This window comes from Protopterus annectens, chromosome 3.part1, assembly GCF_019279795.1.
Source record: "Protopterus annectens isolate FY-2018-M chromosome 3.part1, PAN1.0, whole genome shotgun sequence".
Lineage (NCBI taxonomy): Eukaryota > Metazoa > Chordata > Ceratodontiformes > Protopteridae > Protopterus > Protopterus annectens.
Window position 1 is genome coordinate 1376797717 of NC_056732.1, and position 22479 is coordinate 1376820195.

Sequence of the window (22479 nt, forward strand, 5' to 3'; positions counted from 1 at the left end):
TTTCCTTCCATTTTCTCCTGGTACAGTAGCAAATCTCCACAAAAGAAAGATTTCCACAGGATGGAGTGGCACAACAACACAACCAAAAACAAACCCGCTATCAGGTGGAGCAGGATCCAGAAATACCACCACAAACCATTTGTAGTACCTTTGTACCACCTGATAGCGGGTTTGTCTTTGGTACAGTAGAAAATCTCTTTTTTTTCTTTATTTCTTTTTTTCTTTTTTTTCTACGTGTCCCCCTACTATACCATTTTTTGAAACAGCTGTTCTTGAGCAGTGTCATACTCAGCCAACCTTTTCTTCATTTCCAACCTTGATTTTTGCAGTTTTCAGTTCATTTGAATAGCTGTTTAAAGCTTCTTCTATTTTTTCCAGCCTTTTGTTACTTAAGTTGATATACTACTTCAATATTTCATTTATTTTAATCAGCTCTGAGCACATTTGATTTATTTTTTCCTGTAAATTACTGGAAGCCATCTCTTGTAACAAAGCTGGAGCTTGAAATGCTTCTTGATGAATAGCTGAAGGATTCTTCCAAGTCAGTGTTTTCTCTTCACCTCTTCAAATTAATTTTCTTTCAGGCTCTCTAAGTTTCTTCTCTCCTGGCATCCAGGCAGTGTACTTACTAGCCAGTAACTGAATTTTACTAAAACTAGCAGAATTACTAGGTCTTACCCCGTAATTTTTTCACAATGGGAGAGCTAAAGTTAAGCTGTTGATCACTCTGCAGCCATCTTGCCCGTCCATGTAATAAGTATATACTTTATACTGTAACGAGATAAGAAAGGCTGGACAAAAGGACTTTTAATGTTAATATGCTGCTATGGTGGGGTGTAAAATTGCACTGATTATATTATGTGTAGAGAATTAAGATATTTTCTCTAATTTTTATGAGGGTGAATGTCAAGAATAATTCCTTTGGCTTAAGCTAAAAACAAAGTGTTTGTTTTGTTTTTTGTAAACAAATAGACTTTAAAAATGAAATGAAATGAAATGGCATGTTCAGTGGACTTTGTAAACCAATGTGTATGTAGTCCACTGTCTTGGCCCGCCAATATTAACCTTTCATTTTTTGGTTTAAATTCACCTCACCTTACTATATTTATGCATTTTCCATATTTCTTGCCTTCTCATCTGATCCTTCACCTTATATTCTCTTTTGGGTTTTTTTGGGCACATTCAGTTGCTGCCTGATTTTTATCTACTTCTCGATTGGATTTCCTTTCCTGCTTGACACCAACATTGTTCTACTAAACTAAGCAGGGAAGTCATCTTAGACTTGCTCTCCTCATGTTTATCTATGTTTGGATCTTGAGGGCAGCAAGTATGTATTCAGTCCTACGATTTCAGATCTAGACATGTAATCAGTTTCGAGTTGGCCCATGCCTCCTTCAGAACAGGAATAGATAATCTTGGTGTATACTGATTTTTATAAATCATTTGATAAGCAGGAAGCATTTTTCTTGTTTTACTGTCCAACTGATCCAGTATCTTTTGGGGCCAGTCAATTACCCCAAAGCTGTAAGTTAGAACAGTTTTGGGGTGAATAGGTTTATAGCTTGGACTTTGTTCCTAGATATCAGAGCTGTTTTCAGTATTAATTTTAATCTTCTAAAATATTCCATAGTAAGTTTTATTCACATTTTTTCATGTTTTTGTTGATCCTTAATCAATTCCCAAATATTTATACACTCCCTCTTAAGTTATTTTATATCACATTCCTGCCCCAGACTGATATTTGCTTGGTGCTGCAGTTTTTCTCTTTTAAAGGTTGCTTTTATACATTTATCAAGACGAAATGACATTCTTATATTACCTGAGAAAGTTTTGACCACTTGCAGTTGTGCTTTCTGTTCCTAATCTGATGAACTACAGAGTTTTAAATCATCCACAAAAAGAAGATGAGAAGTCTTTACACTTTGTTTTTTTTCCTGGGGCCAAATTGTAACCATGATCTAATCTATTAAGTAGACAGTGTAATGGGTTAAGGGCAAAACAAGAGATCAGTGATGATACAGAGTTACCCTGGAATATCCCCCTTTGAATTTTGTATCCCTGGAATAATAATTTGTCCTTTGTCATGGTTTAACTGCCAAGTGGTTTGCCACTGTTTCATGGTCACTGTAATGTAATCTCCTCTTTTTTAATTTCACCAAATATTTTGGGTTTCTAATACCATGATAGGAATGGACCCCATTCTTAAGTCAAAGTATAATTAAAGTTCATGAAATTAGTATTGTTTCAATCCTTAGTGTCAGCCAGAAGTGCTGTTTGCAGTAGCCACAATGTGCCCAGTAATGAGTTGTTCTGCGGTTCGTACGGAGTTACATGTATTGGCAACATATCCAAGTATGACTAAATTCTTTTTTATAAGACCCATTGCTCCTACTACTACTGGAACTCAGTATCTTTCCTCCACATTGTTCTCATTTCTGCATGCAAATCCTGGTACTTTATGACTTTGTCTCCCTGTACTGGGTAGTACTGTACTGTACACACTGGGTGTAATCTCATCCAGTGTAGAGCTATGATGGGACTATATGTAGTGCTTCTGTTTGTAGCAGTCTTGCCATGGAATTGTGAGAAGTAGCAGTTGCTGCAGATGCTTTTTCCACCTTTGCATTCCCCAGTGACATCCTGGAACTAATGAATTATGAAGGAAGCAATGGCATATTTGGTAAAAGCTCCTGTAATATTTGATTTACTGCACAGCAGCAGTCACAGAAGCGTCTTACATTTAGCATTTGAAGTAACTTTTGTCATTCTTCCTGCTTTCAAGATATTTTTACCTGCTGTGCCTTTAAATTGCTATATTTTGCATGGGAAAAAATAATTTGCATTTCTTTCAAAGAACACAGGTATTTTTAAAAGTGAATGTTTTTAAGGAATGCTGAGAGTTTAGTTTTTATGATGTCAAATTTTCCACTATGGGTTTATTCAAACCTCAGCATAGCCCTCCATGCTTCTACTCCATACTGTGGCTTATCCCCAAGAATGATCTGAGCCACTCTTTTCCACTAGCTTATGTACTGCTGTAGATGCAAGTTTGTGGGGATCTCCATCAACTAACAGTTGTTGTCTGTGGTACCAACTAAGAAAATAGCCTTCATTGTAGCAGATCTGGACAGTGTTCATTGTCCAGGGAATCATACATTTGGTGGCCTGGGTGAAAAAACACTGAAGTGCCAAGGTCAGAATTTCTGTGCCTATTCGGCTTTATGGCAGCCACAGTCTACTTGATGCTGTTCTTGTGTCTGAGGATGTGGGCATTTCAGTGGACTATGAGATTTTGCCAAAGTCCTTATGCTATCATAGACCTTTTACTACCACACTGGTTTGTGGTACTTTTTTATGCTGTAATCTCTCCTTTTGTCTGCCAGTGGGCAGCTCCCTTCTAAGGCATGGCCTCCAAAGGTAAGGGCTTTTGGCATTTACCTCCACATGGACATCACTGATTATAGTGCTGTTCATTACTTAGCCTACCTGGGAACCCTTCAGTTTACCAGTCTTACTGTGGCTGCCACCTAGTCTGTGTTAGGTGGTGGCTATGCAGAAAACCTAGCTACCTTCCTCCCCCAGGATAGTTGAGCAGATGCCTTCTATTTACTCCTGTCTCTTTGCTTGGGTAGTTCAACACTGTGGCTAATTAACCAAACCCATATCACCTGGAATGCAATCATGGGTTCATAGGTGTTTACTGGGCTAATGACCACAAGGGCCTTTTTAAGCCTAGCCATGCATCCCAAATCTCTGACAAGTTCTGATACCCTTGCTAAGTGTAAGCATGGGCCTGGGAGATTAACCATCTACAGGTTACCTGTATCCATTAGAGACATAGGTGCCAAACCAAGGATGAACCAGGAATCCATCTCTGTACACAGTTGAGCAGTAGTCTCTTTTAGGAGCATGAGACCTGATAATGCAAGTCCCAGCATTTTGAATATGAAAATACAGTACTAAAATAAAGTTGTGACAAAAATTAGTAAATTTCTAAACTGTTACATTTTTAGTTGAGGGGGGTTCACCCCCAGACTCTTGCAACTTAATATACTAATTCTGAGGTTCTTGTATCTTGGAGTAAGGGGAGTACACCAAGATACAGTAATCTTGGGATAAAAAGATTTTCCTCCATTTATACTTAAATGTATGCTGTGAGGATCTAACATGTACTAGGCAGACAGTATTTCTTAATCTTAAGTCTGTGAAAGCTGAGTTGAGATCATTGTGTGTCCTGCTGTAGTCAGACAGGCCATGCCCTGTTGTGTGGTGCATGAACAAAAAGAGTGGATCTGGCAGTAAACCATAAAAGTGATATCATCTTGACAGCTGTTCCATTTTGAAGGAAGTGACTGCACTGACAGATTCCCATAGATTCCAGTCCTGTCCTAATCCTACTAATTTGGGAAGTCGTGTCTGGTCAGGATTTTTTGGAAGTGGGACACCATATACATCAGTTGGTGGTGACTGCATTTTCTTTTCTTTTGCAGAGGAGATTTCTGTATACCTTTCTGTTTATTCCTCTGCTTCCACTGCTTATCCCAAAATTCAGAGAAGAAACACCAGAGGTCATCTCTTTTCCCCATATTGACTAAGAAGAGTGGGCTCTGGCAGTGGAAGAAGCTGTCCCAGTACAAGCCAGAAAAATGCACACTGGTTGGGTTAACAACAGTCACCACAATTTCACAGCTTGGGTACTCACTGCTGATAACTTGTGTGATGAAAGGAGATACTGTCAGCCCAGCTAGCTGGAATTTTGTAAATAATTATATGTCATTGGTGAATATCGAAATGATTTATACAAGATGCTTGTGTTACAAATGTATTAGAACTACATGTCATGTGTATATCAAACTGCTTGTACAGATGCGTGTGTTGAAAAGATATTTGCAAAGTGCTGTTTGAAATGTAAGCACAGTGTGGCCTGCTGGAAGAGAACAGAAATGTACATGCAGTATTGTAACTGTTTAAATGTATATATTTTAACAGTGGAAACTGGGATACAGGAGGATAACCTCACTCTAGTAAATTTTAGAAAAACAACTGAAATTAAATTACTTTATGGCTAGGCTATAAAATATGGTATCTTTACATTTTCAGTGCAGCAAGAGACATAATTTCTGTACTAGGAAACTTTCTGTATTGTCTTTAGGGTGAATTAATTACAAGTCTTGAAAGCATGAAAGAATGCAATTGTTTTATGACTTCCAGCATCTGCCAGAGATCTGAGGAGAAGCCCTTTTGTACATTTTTAATGAAAGATGCTAAATACTGCCAGTTTCATCAGTGGTTGTTTGGCCTGGGAACTAGCAGTCAGATGACAAGAAATGATGTCATTCTGTAAGCTATCACAGAAGTAATATTTTAGATATTAATCTGAGAAGTCTTTTAGTGAGACAGAGCATTCTGCATTCTGTCTTGGACCTGACAACATCTAGAAGATCCATTCACCACTTTTGACTTGCTCGAATGAGGTAAGTTTCTAGGGTATAGTAATTCCCTTAGATACTGTCAGGAATATAGTAATGCTTAGTTTAGATATTTTTTTTATTTATTTGAGACTATCCTGCAATGTTGTTTTAAATATTTCCTGTGGTTTTGAACTCTGATGTTACTGTGAATATATATTTAGTATTTTCTTTTTTTATTATTATTTATTATTAAATATATTTAAACCTTTTGTTGTGGCTGATCTGTGTAGAGATATTTAAGTTTTGAGAGTACTTGCATATTTATTTGGTGACACTGTGTGGGCCACTCCTAAAAGCCTTGCTCTTGGTCAAACTACCATTTGTGTTAATATTAATATTACACAGTAATATTGAACACCCTTTGTTAAGGGCCTTAAGTTAGCTGGCAGGAGTGACTGGTGGCAGTAAAAAAAAAACTACCTTATAGTCTGGGCAGAAGGGGGCATAGATAGTAAACCTGTGCCAGCCTTTCCCATGTGTGTGTGTGTGTGTGTGTGTGTGTGTGTGTGTGTGTGTGTGTGCGTGTGTCAGCTACTTGGGCAGGGACAAGAAGCACTGGTTGGACAGAGAGGGTGCTGGGGGTCTTGGCTTAGTCACTCAGCTGAGATATCAACTCTGTAGCTGTGCCATTGGGGAGTCTCACTGGGGATCTGGAGAAAGGTAGCAGAACCAGCCCCGGACTTACTGTGGTCTCTGAATACTCTTAAGGAAAGTTGCATTTGATGCAGAGAGCTGCATCTGGAAATACTGTGTGTGTACTTGTTATCCTCCCTGTGTACATCCCCCACTGGTGCCAGTGGTGAGGATTGAGGCTCCTTGATTACTGGTCCGGTGGTGGGGCATCACAACTTGTTTGTGCCATATGATTTATCTGGAGCTGCAAAGTGGTAGAAGCTGATAGAAAGCTTTCTACTTATCTTATGTGTTCTATAACTTGAAAGCAGTTATCTCAGGCACCTGCATAACTGGCAAAAGCATCCTTGCAGATCTACTGATATGGAGAACATATATATATATATATATATATATATATATATATATATATATATATATATATATATTTCCTTAAGGAGTTTATTCACTCCCACCAGCCTTTACAGAACTGTTCCCTTTGGGGTTGTAGCTTCATAACTGGTAGGCTTACCTGTTTTCTGTTCAAACCAGCTGGCTAAGCAACTATGAAATTTGTCTTTGTGAAGGTATTGTTATTGGTGACCATCACATCCACCAGAAGGATTTCTGAGATGCAAGCCTTGAACTGTATAACAATCTGGCCTTTCAGAAGCCTTGGGTATCCTGTAAGAGTAACCCACATTTTCTCTGAAAATTGATTTCAGAACAACCCTAAAAGTAGTCCATTTATCTCCCTGTTTTTATTGTAGAGGCCATAGCCACAGGAAAGGCAGCCTTCCCACCTTTAATGTGCAGTGCAAGCTTGTGTTTTACTTGAAATGGGTGTGCAGTAGTTTTGGAGGGCAGCTGCCTTCTTCATTCTGTGTAAGGAGGGTGTTGTATTAGCTGACCAAATCTTGTCCAAGTGGATTGTTGTCTACATAGTATTTTAATACCAGGTGGTTAATTGCCTGTTGGAAAATGCTGCTGTCTGAAGACATGCCACCAGGGTGTGACTGCTTCCAATGCTTGTCTTAGCAATGTGTTCATTTGTGTTGTTACCAGCTGGTCATTTGTTAGCTTTGCAAAGCATTATTGTTTGGACCATGATTTTGGCAGACATATTCACAGTGGCATGCCAGTGTTTCAAGACTTGGCTTTCTAAGCCCTTTGTTTTTTTTTTTTTGGTTTTTTTTTTTGTTATTCAGCCAGCTTCAACATCCTTGAGAAGGTAAATTTTAATTGCTTGGAAAGTCTTTCCAACAGTTGTTCACAAAAAGGGCCTTCATAATTCAGTATTACAGAAAATACTTGCAATATCACTTGATCTGCAAGAAGTACCTCTGCAATAGATGAATGTTTACCTTCCCTCCACCTCTTTTTATGGTAGCCTGGTCATCCATCCAGTTTCTGTGGTTGGACTTTCCTTTAAGTCAGGCAAGTATTTTATGTGCTCTTGCATATTTTTATGGGTGTTTCTGATATCACTGGACTTCCAAATGTGTAATAGGTCTGACAGAACAGGGTCTGTTGAGGTTCTATATGTGAGGCAGAGGTCACCTGTTAGTAGCCTACATGATACTGAGAAGAGAGAGAGGATAAGACATTCAGATAGTCTTTGTAGTTTTTATGGTTTAAGCTTTTGATTTTTTTTTTTTTTTTGTGAGGAAGCGTCATGGTCATTGCAGCTGTTACAAGTGTTTGGACAGGTGCATACCAAAAGGGGCATTATACTCCATAACTGGCCTAATGAATGTCGAATACAGAGGAACAATTACATCCCTGGATTTGGACACCATACCCCTCAATATAAACTGTGCAATGAAAAAAAGCACTTCCTTACAATAGTGGATATGTGCTGATCAAAGGACAGTTCCGTTGCCAACATAGGTTCCCAGGTTTTCAGAGGGTGGGTGTTGTCAGTGTGGCAGATATAAAGGGAGTCATGCTTTTACTGAAGGATACAATTCTACATTTCTTGGCATTTAGTTTCATTCCATGGTTTTGGCACCAGTTGCTTGTTTGGGACATGCTGTCTTGTAGGATCATGGTATCCTCTGTGAAGTTTATGATGGCACCAAGTTTGCAGTCATCTAAAAGCTTGGTATACCACAATCCATCAACATTAGCTTTGACCTCTGAGAAGTAAGTGCCAAAGAGAAGTGTTTCAAGGACTGAACCCTGGGGCAGTTCAAGAATGACAGGTCTTTTGGAGGAGGTAGAGCTATCCACCCGTAGTACTTCCTGTGTTCTCTTTGTGAGTCAATTTGCTGTCCAGCAAATTCATGCTTCTCTACCACTGTGTTATTGAATTACTGGCCTAATTAGTCTTTCTATTTTGCCACCCCCCCCATCTTAACTGTTCTCTCTCCAAAGCCCTCATATACCAGTTATTACCTGTTCCCTCTCCAAAGTCCTCATATACCAATTATTCCTTCTTTCCCCCTTTGTGTTGAAAACATATCTTGGAATGTTTGGCCTTCTTTGCCAGCATTCTTTCACGTTTTAAATTTTAACTTCATTTTTACCAAAGTTAACTTATTTCTAGCTTTTTAATTTCCTTCTCTATTTCATGTATCTCCTGCATGTCTTTCTGTTTTTCTGTTTTGCATGCCTACTTTTTTTAAAATCTTCCTGTCCTCCCAAACAGAATGATTCATCCCTGCTATTATTTTCTTTCTGATTTTCTTATTCCAGACTCTGTGGATTCTGTCCCTGGTGCATGTACAAGTGTCATTCCCCATTAACCACACCTTTCTGAAATTTTCCCTTGCAAGGTCCCAGACCTCTGTTTTGGTATGCCACATCAGGCCAATCTGTGTGCAGCTTGAACCTCCTTATAGAGTTATCACAGTTAGCTAGCAGAGCCATAAATACCACTTTAAGTTCCCTGTCTCTTTCCAACAACATAGCCAGAAGTTTCATTTTTATAAGGTTGTGAACCAGTTGTTTGATAGCCTCTTCAGACAGCACTTTCATTTTCTTAGTTTTTCATCTGTCTGATGAGATTGGTACCTCTGCTTGACTCATGACAGATTAATTTTGCCAATGATTGTAAGTTTTTCTGTGTTACAGTCCCCTAAATATTTCCTTCACTGAGTTCTTCACTTCACCTGTATCCAAATGTATTTGTTATGTTCACCTCCAGATCTCACCTTTATCCTCCATTTTTTGAAAGGGCTGCTAGACGTCTTCAGTTCCACATATCCTGCACATTATCCCTTCTTTCAGCTAGACTTCTGCCTCAACCATGTCTGTGGCTGCTGAGCAGGATGCAGTCTAGCACTATCTTATCCAAGTCCCTGAAACTTGTTCCCCTCAACTTGTCATAATCCATGTTGTATCTAGATTGCCCTATATCATTTTCTAATTCCTCCATTTGATTCTCCAAACTCCCGGCACTGTGCAGCATCCTTTTTCCACCCTGTTGTCTTTCTTTCTGTCTTCATCCCCCTTCTGCTTGCAGTTTCCATGTTTTTGTTATGATGGTAAGAATTATTCTCAAATCAAGGGATTGTTGGCATCAGTGACGGGCCTAAACTGATGTACATACTTGGCTATTTTTATGCTTCATCTATGAATTATTTGTACATCAGATGGGATACAGAGTTTTTTGTGTAGTGTGTGTTAATAGGATACACCATAAAATGAGGTTATCATCCAGTCTAGCCATAATGGATCTGTTACACATCAGTAAAACAAATATCATTAGGAATACCCAATCCAGGAATCTAAACCTTGTCTGCAACATAAACAGGGCATGCCAGAGGGACTAGTATGTGTCTCAGAGGCTCCCCATTCTGTGGTATAGTCTTTCCATCCATGTAAAGCAGAGTTCATCCCTACACTTATTCAAGCATAACTTGGTTTAGTTGATGGGAAACCATAAATATAACCCCCTGATCTGGCATCTATGTTTCTGTTACAGAGAGGAAGCTGGTAAATGCCCAGCCACCATGCCAAACTATATCTACCCCACAAAGTCCGTGGAAAGCAATACCTATCAAATTTCAGTAGGAAGCATGGCTAGGCTTAAAAAGGCCACTTGGAGTGAAAGCTTAGAAATATGCTTTGATAATTCTCTTCTTATTTTGTTTATGCATAGTTGTCCCAGATGAAAAACAAGTTTGATTTTAAAGCCAAGAGATGCTTTACAGTTATGTATTTTAATTACTGTAGGAAATTAAGTATCTTTTCTTTTCATTCTTTCATTCACAATTCTCCAATACCCATCTATTCTTGCAAGGTAGAAATGTTGCTAAGGATATAAACGTTGATTATGTATGTGCTGTACCATTTTTTTCTCAAGTTCATACTTGGTGTTTAAAATTTTCTTTTGTTTCCCCAGAATTCTAACTGGAGCTGGAACAGACCGAGGCTGGATGACACTAAAGCTGATTTCTCTCCTTTACCTAGCTATACTGCTTGGGTGTATCTCATTGATTAACTTCTCCTTGGGTTTTCTGCTAGCTGTGACAATAATTCCTGCAGCAGCTGTTGTTCAACCCACAGGACCCAAGTAAGGGCACTTTCATTTTGCTTTTTCTTGTTTTCATTCTTGGGTTACAGTGGGGCCAGTAGATCTCTAACAAAGATCTAAGGAAAATAGACTCCATGGGGTGTATGCAGTACAGTGCTTTTTTTTTTAGACATCTTTCACTGCCTTTGTTTGAAATTGCTGCACTGGTATGTGGTGTATTTTTTTCTGTAATATTCAGCTAATTCATATTATGGTTGAGTGAAAAAAAATACCATTTTTTTTACTTAGATGAATGATGGAACCATTTTTGTAACATGTTTGTGTCTTAAAATTACTTCCTGGGCAATGTGATGGTGTTTCCAAGCTTTTTAAAGGTTTGGGTGAAGATGCATTGGTAGTCCCCTAGGGTGGTGTGATAGTGTTCGAATAGGACACATTTGTGTAAGTAAAATACCATAAGAAGATTAACTTTATTCACAGTCTAATTTATTTGAAAATATATTTAATCGCTTTATTAAATGTATAAATAATTGTATTCTAGTTTTACAAATACAGTTTATTTAATCATATTTAATCAGATGTTCTTCGTATTTCACTGTTGCAGTCATTACATTTGGGTAATCTGCTGGCAGGTTGCACTCATTCGGCCTGAATAACAAAGTCTTGGGTCCTGCGTCGGTTGCTGTTTCCTCTTCCATGATATCAGGTTGTCAGGGGTATAAAACATGCAGCCAACGCCATTTTATTCAGTCTTTCTTGCCGTGCGGTGTCCGAAGCAGAAGCAGTTCGCAAGTGCCGGTCAGCAGACTCCTGAAATGTTCGCATTCGAGTTTCAGAACCAAAGTCTTCAATTAAAGCTAAGTACCCCATTGGGGAAACTTTTTCTTGCTCCTTACCGATGTCAGTAAAAGTTAATAATTGCATTACTTGTGGGAAGCAAAATACCTCATAAGGATTTTCATTTGTACTGTATTCTTTGCCTAGGCCCAGATCATAATGTGCCTTGCTGTCGGTTTTGTGCTAGATTTAACCAACGCACTATTAAGCGTCGGTATATTTTTGCTTCAAAATATTTTGGAAACAGATTTAATTACCCTGAAATGTCGTCGGATAGCAATCCGACTACCGGAGTTCACAAAAAACGCAAAGAAAAAGACAGAGACAGACCGTCGAGGTCCAAAACCGACGAAGCTTCTCCTAAGCCAGTCGCCGGTTCGCTGGTACTCAGTGAGGCGCTTTCGCAGCCCCTGATGCCCGCTACTTTTGAGTTGCAGGCCTCTACCGAGACCCATGCTGAGTCCGGTATGCCGCGAGATTCTCAGAATATTGAACCGCGGATGTCTCTCTCTCGGATGGGTCCAGAGCCGCTGAGCAGGCACCGGCTTCTGAGGTTGTTTTCAGGCCTCAACATTTTTATATAAAACCGACGACAGCTTCAAAAACAACTTCTAAGTCTAAAAAACTGACGCATGAGCCACGTGCTCAGGTCCCTATGCCTAAAAAACAGATTATCAAAATGGCTGAGGTCTTAATTACGTTGATCAGGGGTTCCCAACCCCCCCCCCCCACTAAGAGGCCTAGGCAAGACACTGATTATGAATCTTAAGATCAGGTTTCTATTTCTTCTGATTCCTCTTCTGATAAGGAATTTTCTATTCCATCCTATGAGGATTCAGATGCAGAAGAATCCATCCCATCTGCATCTCCTCCTGAGGATTATTCTTTTGGAGAAACCTTGCATACTTTAAGGGAACATTTTCATTGGGAGAGTCAGGATTTCTCTGAATCAAAAAAGAGGCTTAGGGATTTCCTTCTTCTTCCTTAGCATAGGCCTTTGGCTGTACCTCCTGTATTAGACATTGTTGATGATGTGTTTTCGGAATCAAGCATGGCTCCTGATTCCCTACCTCCGGCTCCTAGTAAGCCAGACAGATATTACAGGGTTCCTGACTCCCACAAATTTCTATTCAAAAATCCTGCTGCTGATCCTGAAAATATCTCACAGGGTCCCAAAGGTGTAAAGGCCTCTACAGCCAAAAATCCTACCCCCTCTGATAGAGATTCCAGGGCGCTGGATAGATGGGGAAAGAAGGTTTATACGTCTGCAACCTTGGCAATTAGGGCCTTAAACTGCCAGTTTCATATGCTTAAATATCAACAGCATGTTATGGGCCTATTGAAACAGAAAATGATGGCAATTTCTGATTGTGTGGAAAATAAAGAATTACAGGAATTATTGCATGCAGCAGAACAGGTTGAAAAGCATACTTTGCAATGTGGTTTTGATTCCTTGGAGGCTTCTTGCAGGGCCGCAGTTACTGGATCTGTGATTAGAAGGCATGCCTGGCTCAAGGAGCAAAATCTGCCTGATCATGTTAAAGCTAAATTGTTGGATGCCCCTTTACAGAATTATACTCTGTTTGGTAATAAGTCAGAAGAGGTTTTAAAGAAAATGGAAGACAAAGCTAAATCTATGCAAACTGTAAAATATTTCTTACAAGTGCAGCCACCCAGATTCAGTAGGCACTGGCCTACTAAAAATTGGTCCTTTCCTGTGTCCAACAGAGCCTCTCAATGCAAATCCAGGTGCTCAGAAGGCTCTAGATACCAATCACAGGGTTCTTACAGGTCAAAACAATGTGATGCCTCTACCTCCGTATCTGGAGGAAACAAAGCAAAACCCTACAGTAAGCAGTCTCAATGACTTCCCTCTACCATCACCAAGCACTTATCTTTTGGCAGCCCCCTTGGGGGGAAAATTAGCACTTCATGCTCAAAATTGGCAGTTAATTACCCAGAACAAGTGGGTATTAAACATAGTATCCCAGGGGTACAGATTTCATTTCCATACTTTGCCAATTCCAAACGGTTGGCCAGATCTGCCACAAAATCAATGGGCAGAGGCTCAGAAACAAGTTACGTCCCTCATGGATATGGGGGCTATTCAACCAGTACCAGAACAGGAAAAAGGACAAGGTTTTTATTCAAGACTGTTCCTGGTACCCAGAAAGGACAATGCCTGGCATCCAATACTGGACTTATCGATTTTGAACACATTCCTGGACATTCCAAAATTCAAAATGCTGACTTAACAACAACTACTGCCCATGCTGGGCAAGAACACTTGGTTAGTGACTCTAGACTTAAAAGAGGTATACCTGCATATCCCAATAACGGAATCGTGCAGAAGATGCCTCCGCTTCAAGGCAGGTTTTATGCATTACCAATTCTCTGCACTGCCCCTTGGCTTATCTACTCGCCCAGGGTCTTTACAAAGTGCCTGCACCAGTAATTGCATTTTGCAGACAAAGAAGCATACAAATCTATCCTTACTTGGACGACTGTCTCATTCATGCAGAAAACAAGGGCATTCTTCTTCAACATCTGTTGTTTATAAAAAGGCTTCTAATATGCCTAGGGTACACAATAAACGAAAAGAAATCACAACTGGTACCCTCTCAAAAAATGACATTCCTGGATGCAAGCTTGAATACAACTGCCCAGATGGCTTACCTTACACCAGACAAACAAAGGCAACTGACTATATACTTCAAACAGACGGCAACAAAAACCCAGTTATCTGCAAGACAAATTCTGCAGGCTTTGGGGTTCATGGCATCCTGCATCCTACTAATTCCATATGCAAGACTGCATATGAGGAAACTTTAATGGTACCTAAAAAGCTTATGGAGTCAACATTGTCACAGTCTGGAAACAATGATTCCACTCATTCCCTGCCTACAACAGGAGTTTATTTGGTGGGCAGAGACATGTCACCAAAACAAGGGACTGTCATTCAGTGTACCCCCTGCCATCCAAACCCTAACTTACAGACGCATCAGACTATGCTTGGGGGGCCCACCTGGCGGGGAGATGCATTCAGGGCATATGGAACCCAAACCAAATGCATCTACATATCAACCAGAAAGAGATGCTAGCTGTTCAGAATGCCCTGACAGCCTTCAAGGACTTTCTTCATCCAGGACAACTACTGATAAAGACGGACAACACCACGGTTATGTGGTACATAAATAAGCAGGGGGGTGCACATTCCTACCCTCTTTGCAGACTAGCCATGGCATTGTGGGACACAGCCTTGACTTACCAAGTACATCTTCAAGCTCAATTCCTGCCAGGAAAACAAAATACTCTGGCAGACGACCTAAGCAGAAATCTTATGGACCCTCACAAGTGGAAACTGGATCCACAAGTCTTCAGCATGGTAACACAGAAATGGGGGAGCCCAGACATAGATCTATTTGCCTCTCCCCAAAATTATCAACTGGACAAATTCTGCACAAGGATTTATCACAGACAAGCATGGAAGGTGGATGCCCTACCCTTCAGTTGGAAAAACCTATCAGTCTACGACTTTCCTCCTCTGCCTCTTCTTCCCAGGGTCTTACTAAAGGCCAGACAGGAAAAACCAAAAATGATCCTAATTGCTCCGGACTGGCCTCGCCAGCACTGGTACCCAATTCTAAGGAATAAGTCTCAACTCCCTCCTTGGTACTTGCCTCAAATACCTCATCTACTGTCTCAGCAGAACAATCAAATTCTGCACACTCAGCTCCAAACTTTGAACCTGGCAGCATGGCTGATCATGTGATTATTCAAACAACACCTCTCAGTAAATCTGTTATGGATGTCATTTTGGAAGCCAGAAGGCCTAGTACTAGAAAATCTTATGCTGATAAATGGAAGAGATTCTGTGCTTGGAACCAAGCACAAGGAACGGACTCAGCAAACCCAAATATCCCTCAGATTTTACAATACTTGACTGAGATGCTTGACAAGGGCCTATCCTTCTCTTCAATAAAAATCTATGCCTCTGCCATTTCACTACAACATGGAGCCTCCTGTCTTCTCTCATCCTCTGCTAAAGCAGTATCTTAGAGGGACCAAAAATTTAAGGCCTCCCAGAAGATCACCAACTCCTGCATGGGACCTCCGTTTTGTACTGGAAAAACTCACCCTGCCTCCTTTTGAACCAGCAGCTACTGCGGATATAAAGTTTTTATCTTGGAAAACAGCTTTCCATTTGGCAATCACTTCAGCAAGAAGGGTTTCAGAACTACAGGCTCTCATGGCTGTGGAGCCTTTTATTACATTTCACTCGGGCAGGGTGTCCCTCAGGACCAATCCTTCCTTTATGCCTAAGGTGGTATCCAGTGTGGCTCTTAACCAAACTATTCACCTGCCAACATTTTACCCAAATCTGCAGAACAAAGGGGTGCGGATTCTGCATTCATTGGACTACACAGACAACTAAGATTCTACTTAAACAGGACCAAATCTCTAAGAAAGTCTGAGCAACTACTGGTGGCATTTGCATCAGGATCAGAGGGGAAGGCTATATGCATCAGGATCAGAGGGGAAGGCTATATCAAAGCAGACTATTTCTAAGTGGATAAGCCACTGCATTTGTTTCTGCTACTTGCATCATGGTAAACCTGTACCCAAGGGAATCAGGTCACACTCCACCAGAGCTGCCTCTACTTCAGCAGCCTTTCACAGAGGAGTTCCAACCAAAGACATACTAGAAGCTGCTACTTGGAGCTCTGTTCATACCTTCACAAGGCATTATCATTTGCCTCTCTTTTCTAAATCCAGGGCAGGCTTTGCCACTGCAGTTCTGCAGGGCCTTATAACCGCTGCTAATGCTATTTAGCTCCATCCTCCCATCCATAGCTTTGGGATTCTACCCAAATGTAATGACTGCAACAGTGAAACATGAAGAACATAGTACAGTTGTGTACACTTACCATAAATGTAGATGTTCGAGCGTATTCACTGTTGCAGTCCGGGTTACCCACCTGCCATCTCCCTTTTCTGTGACTTCACTTTCCTTCACTATATTCTAATGCCTTTGTGGTGTATTTGCTTTTAGATGAAGGTAAAGTTTATGTTGCTAAAAGTGCATTTTTATATATTGCTGTTTAGTTTTATATATATACATACATATATATATATATATATATATATATATATATATATATATGGGTCTACTTTCATAGACCGAAGCGCCACGTCACCGACACCCGGAAGACCGAGACGGAACGACCGAACAGGTAGGATACCGAAAACGCGATATCCCGACGGCTGAGTGACCGACAACGGCAGCATGTAAGCGCGATACGGTAAGTGTGTGAAAGTGAAAGATGTAGTATTGGGGAGCGGACAGGTAAGTGTACGATAGTGAGGGATTTTAGGATAGGGTGTGGGAAAGGTGAGTGTGCGGTGGTGTCGGACTAAGGGTTCCGGTGAGGTAAGTGTGTGGAAGTGACGTAGAGCAGTGTAGGGTAGTGTTAAGTGTGTCAGGGTTAGAATGTGGGTGGAGTGAGTGTGTGATAGTGACGGGCTGAATGTTTTAGGGTGGGTTAAGTGAGTTAGGGTTAGGGTGCAGGTAGGGTAAGTGTGCGGTAGTGACGGTGTTGAGGTTTAGGGGTGGGTTAAGTGAGTTAGGGTTAGGGTGCAGGTAGGGTGAGTGTGCGATAGTGACGGTGTTGAGGTTTACGGGTGTGTTAAGTGAGTTAGGGTTAGGGTGCGGGTTGGGTAAGTGTGCGGTAGTGTCGGACGTTAGGGTTAGGGTTTAGGTTAAGGTTAGTGGATATGTTGTTGTGTGCAATGTGTAGTTGGCGTTTTTTGTGTCGGTGTTGTGGTGTTCGGTATGTTGAGTTGTTGGTGTGGTGTGTTTTCGGTTGTTTGGGGTCGGTAACATGTGTGTCGGCGATTCGTACGTTCGGTCTATGAAAGTAGACCCATATATATATATATTTGCTCCCCATTTGGGGGTGGGCACCTGACATCTGGGGCAAGAAAAACTGAATAAAATGGCGTCGGCTGCATGTTTTATACCCCTGACGACCTGACATCATGGAAGAGGAGACAGCAACTGACACAGGACCCAAGACTTTGTTATTCAGGTCGACTGAGGGCAACCTGCCAGCAGATTACCCAAATGTAATGACTGCAACAGTGAATACACTCGAACATCTACATTTATGGTAAGTGTACACAACTGTAATTTTTGATTACAGCAATCCCTTTATGGTGTTTTGTTTATTTAATTTTTATTTTAATTAAAAACCTGTTCATACGTAGGACTTCTGTGTCCACTGGTAGAAACTTGGTTGAAAAAGTGAACCTCATACAAGAGTCAGATGGAATGATAAGAGTGAACAGTTAAGATCCCTACTTGTGGGTGAAGAAAAGTGAGTTGGTGCAACTGGGAATGCCATTATTCAAACCATCAAATAAACTGCAGGGAGAAATAACGCTTGGATGCTTTGAGTTGTGCACATGAGATGTGTGTACTCTTGTTTGTGCCATTGTGCATGCTTACCCTTTGGAATTGCTAGATATCATTTGTAATATCCTCAACGCCTACATTGTAATGGGTTGTTGGCCAACCACCTTCACCTCCTGTCCATTTTATTACTGCTTTAGACTTGTAACTGTAGATCCCTCCTTCTTTAAGTGGGGTGAACCCCAATTGATAAGGTGTGTGTCCAGTAGAACAAATGGATTATGGGGGGGCGGCCTTCAAATCTCACTGATCAACAAAATCAGATGAGAAAAAATATATATACATCTAAAAGTGAGGTGGATCAACAGTTAGGTTCATCCTCTTCACCAGTCACAATTTGGCACTATTTTCTTTAAAGGTCATGCAGTCCAAATAGCACACCTCTGTTGCTGGCACATACCATGACTTGATGCTCTGTTTATAACAGCACATCTGGCCCCTTGGCCTGCCTGAGCCTGCTAGCCCTTTTCTACAACTTGCATAGTTTAGATCTCAGTCCTGAGTCATGCTGGTGAAAAGTTCCTGCTTTTGGTGTCAAAAGGCAAATCTTCAAAGTGTTCACCCACCCTAAGGATCATGTACCACTGTAAGTGCCAGGAGTACAACCCACCCACAAATATAAGGAGAAATTCCTGTTCCTATCTCATTACTAAGATGACAGCAGAGATGGATACTTCTTTATTCATGATTTATTATGATGGTCTAGGCACAGCTCCAGGTTTCTATTGAGGGTACTGTCAGAAAGACTGAGAGGGTATGCCCCAGCCTTCCTGGAGTAAGTCAGTTTCCAAATCACCCTCCTATATTTGCAGGTGTTCAGTTGTTCCTGAATTAGGAAGGGTTTAATCATGTACCCTTGCTTTGCTTTGGCAAATGCTGAGGGGCCTGGAGGAGACACAGAGGTATCTATTTCCACCCCAAGAGGGGTGCATCCCAAGTTGTAGCTACTGCTATGCATTATAGGTGACTCTATAGTCAGGCACACTGATGTTCCACTCACTAGACTAAACAAGGAGAAAGTTACTGTCAGCTGCCTGTCAGGTGCCAGGATCTGCCACATAACGCATGCACTCAGGTCACTCCACAATAAGTACAAATATGACACTGTCATTGTCCATGTTGATGTGAATGACCTGAGACGTACCTCCCTGGACTACATGAAAAGAGACATGGAGAAGCTCTCCGATCTTGTATCCCAGGCAGGTATGACCCTAACCCTGAGTAGCATCCTGCCATCACCCAGAATGATACCACAGTACAAGGACAAAATGATTGACTTCAACAATTGGCTAAGCTTCCGGTGCCATTCTAAGGGGATCCAGTATTTGTCTGCCTGGGATGACATGATTGACAGTCCACGATGCTTTGCCAGAGATGGCCTGCACCTGTCGCCCTTAGGATTCCGGATACTAGCTAAGGCTCTTGCCACCCCTATAGTGCCTTTTTTAGGCAAGGTTCAAATGACAAATTCACCACCGTAACAGGTACAAGCAAGCAAAATCTGAGGGTAATGCTACTCAATGCTAGAAGTCTAAACCTCAAAATGCACTCACTCGAGGCACTCCTTAAAATGGAGAACATTGACATCTGTGCAGTGACAGAGACTTGGTTCAAAGCTCCAGAGAGCACCCCTACATTACCAGGCTTCAATTCATACCACACCTTTTGGCCACCGAACCCAGAAAGAAGCACTAAAGGTGGAGGCGTGTCCATATTCATTAAGGATATCCACACCTCCAGGCTAGTTGCACAGCATAATGCATCCAAGATTATCCAAGTGCAACTAACTCTGGGCAAGACCGCAATCCAAATTGTAGCTTGCTACAGACCCCCCACCATGCCCCAGGATTCACACTCATTTCTTGATACACTGGAAAGTATTAGGGTACAACCCAACACCCTAATAATGGGCGATTTCAACTATCCCACCATTAACTGGGAAAATTACTCATGTACCAACTCTTTTGCTCAACGTTTTCTAGAATTCATAAATTCCAACGCCTTGGATCAACTTATTCACACCCCCACCAGGGGCAGCAATATCCTAGACCTGGTCATTACCAACATGGGAAACCGGTGTTCCACACCAGAGGTCAATTCCTCGTTGGTCAGATCCGACCACAAGCTAATCAGCCTAGACATCCACATCCCACCCCCACCCCCAATTAGGGAAACCATCGTAAAAAACTTCTCCAAAGCCAACTTCACACTTCTTAAGACAGAAGTGGCAAACTTCATGACACCCATGCAGACGGACAATAGAGGTATGACTGCCGAATCCTACACAAATGCACTTTATAAGCACGTACACGAGTGCATGGTTCATGCTATCCCTAATAGAACCAAGATGTTATCCTCCAAAAAAAGGAAGCCAATCTGGTGGTCCTCTGCCATAAACAAACTCTACAACAGAAGAAAGAAACTGTTGCAAAAAAGAGTAAAATCCCATGACTGGAGGAACTCCCTGGTCAACCTCAGTAAGAAGCTGAGATCCCTCATAAAATCCTCCAAAGCTAGTTACGAAAACAAAATTGCCACTGACTCTAAAGACAACCACAAAGCATTCTATAGCTATGTCAAGAATGTAAATGGGAACACTCAGATCTGCTCTGAGTTACAGCACAATGGCACTAAATATACAGAACCAACTGATATTGCCAACATCCTAGCAGATAGGTTCAGTGCTAACTTTACCCCCCTCTCACCCCCTAGAGGGCCCATCTCTATACCGGAAGAATGCAAAGTTCCTATAATCACGGCTGCACAGGTAAAAAACACACTCTCCAAAGCCAAGAACACAGCATCCATGGGACCTGACAATATCCCAGGCTGCGTTCTACACGAACTACAGAATGAACTGGCACCCTACCTAAGTACCATGTTCAATCATAGCCTCACCTCAGGCTTTGTACCCACTGAATGGCGCACCACGACAGTTATCCCACTCCACAAAGGGGGAGCCACGACGGACCCCGGGAACTACCGCCCCATTAGCCTGACGAGCCTGGTCTGCAAGGCCATGGAACGTATCATTGTGGAACTCATAAACAAAGACATTGGTAATCTCCATACTCTGGACCCTACCCAGTTTGGATTTGTAAAAGGCAGATCATGTCTCCTAAACCTGATTGACTTCTTTGAAGCAGTCACCAAAGCCATAGATGAGGGTAAAATGGTTCACACAGCTTATCTAGATCTCGCCAAGGCTTTCGACACCATCCCCCACTCTGGAATTATAGATAAGCTCACTAAACTAGGTATAAATCCCTATGTCACAAGATGGGTTGCCAACTGGCTCATGGACAGAACCCACACTGTGAAAGTAGCGGATTCCAAATCTGACATCAGACCCAGTGACAAGTGGAGTACCACAGGGTTCAGTCCTGGGTCCTCTCCTGTTTGGTATCTACTTCTCTGAAGTGCAGGCCAACACAGAAGGTCTTTGGCTAACAAAGTTTGCAGATGACTGCAAACTAGGAGCCCTAATCGAAACTCCTAACGATGTGGACAAACTACAAAAGGGCCTCACTGAGACAGATACCTGGTGTCAAAACCATGGCCTGAAGCTCAGTGCCAAAAAGTGTATTGTCATCCCCTTTGGTAAAAACTTTGTACTCATGAACTACCACATAGCTGGTAGTCTACTTAATGCCGAAAATGTGATGAGACCTTGGGACACAGGTTGACAGTAGTCTCTCCTTTGATAATCACATCGCCACAGTGGTCAGGAAATCCTTCTATGTGGCTCATCTCATCACAAAAGGATTCTCATCCAGAAACAAAGAGGTCATTGTTCCCCTCTACTCATTAGACCCATTATAGAGTACAACGCCCCTTTTGGTATGTACCTCACAAGACATCTACAACTACTGGAAAGACCACAGAAATACCTCACAAAGAGGATTACTGGCCTCAAACAGATGACCTATGCAGACCATCTAAAAAAAACTACAGCTTTACTCCATCGCATATCGCCTACTCAGGGGCGATCTCTGCCTAACATACAAAGCTATGTCAAACCCAGAGCTGTTGGACATGCTCCACTTAAAGAAATCCCAATCCCTCCGAGCTACACACTCTAGGCACCTAAACCTTGTCACCATAATAAACAGAACATGCTGGAGGGATAGATTCCTGTCCCAGAGACTTCCCATAGTCTGGAACAGACTACCTATCTATGTCAAACAGAGCTCCTCATTAGCACTCTTCAAGAAAAATCTTGATGATTGGATGGGAAATGGGAAATTCACCCCGGGGATCACTTCTGTGGCTCTGCTCGACAGGGGCACAGGAAAATAATTTTCTTGGGTGGCGAAAGCCAGGGTACATTTTTTGGCTAGGCTTGTATGGGCCCTAGGGCCGATAGCCTAGTACCTACCTATAAACCATTAGTCAGTCAGCTGAAACTCACTGTTGACCAGTATATTCACAGGAAGTGGTCTCTTGAGTCACCTAGCCCCAATTCAGAGATACTGTAGTCTGAGGACTCCCATCCTGATGTGTTCATCCCCAGGCCCAGCAAGAGGTAGTGGGCCTAAGCCAAAGTAAGATCAGCTGAGCCTTCCCAAACTAAGGCCCACAGTTAGATCTGGAATTCAGAGATTTTT

The 22479-nt window shown here is 41.6% G+C and overlaps 1 protein-coding gene across 1 annotated transcript in view; it reads left to right on the top strand.

The window, feature by feature from the left end:
* GPAA1 (glycosylphosphatidylinositol anchor attachment 1) overlaps window positions 1-22479 on the top strand; it is a 1710146-nt gene that overhangs the window by 1510376 nt on the left and 177291 nt on the right. The window contains exon 12 of the mRNA XM_044067413.1: window positions 10432-10602. Coding sequence (XP_043923348.1) covers window positions 10432-10602 — 171 coding nt within the window. The remainder of the gene's footprint in view (window positions 1-10431; window positions 10603-22479) is intronic.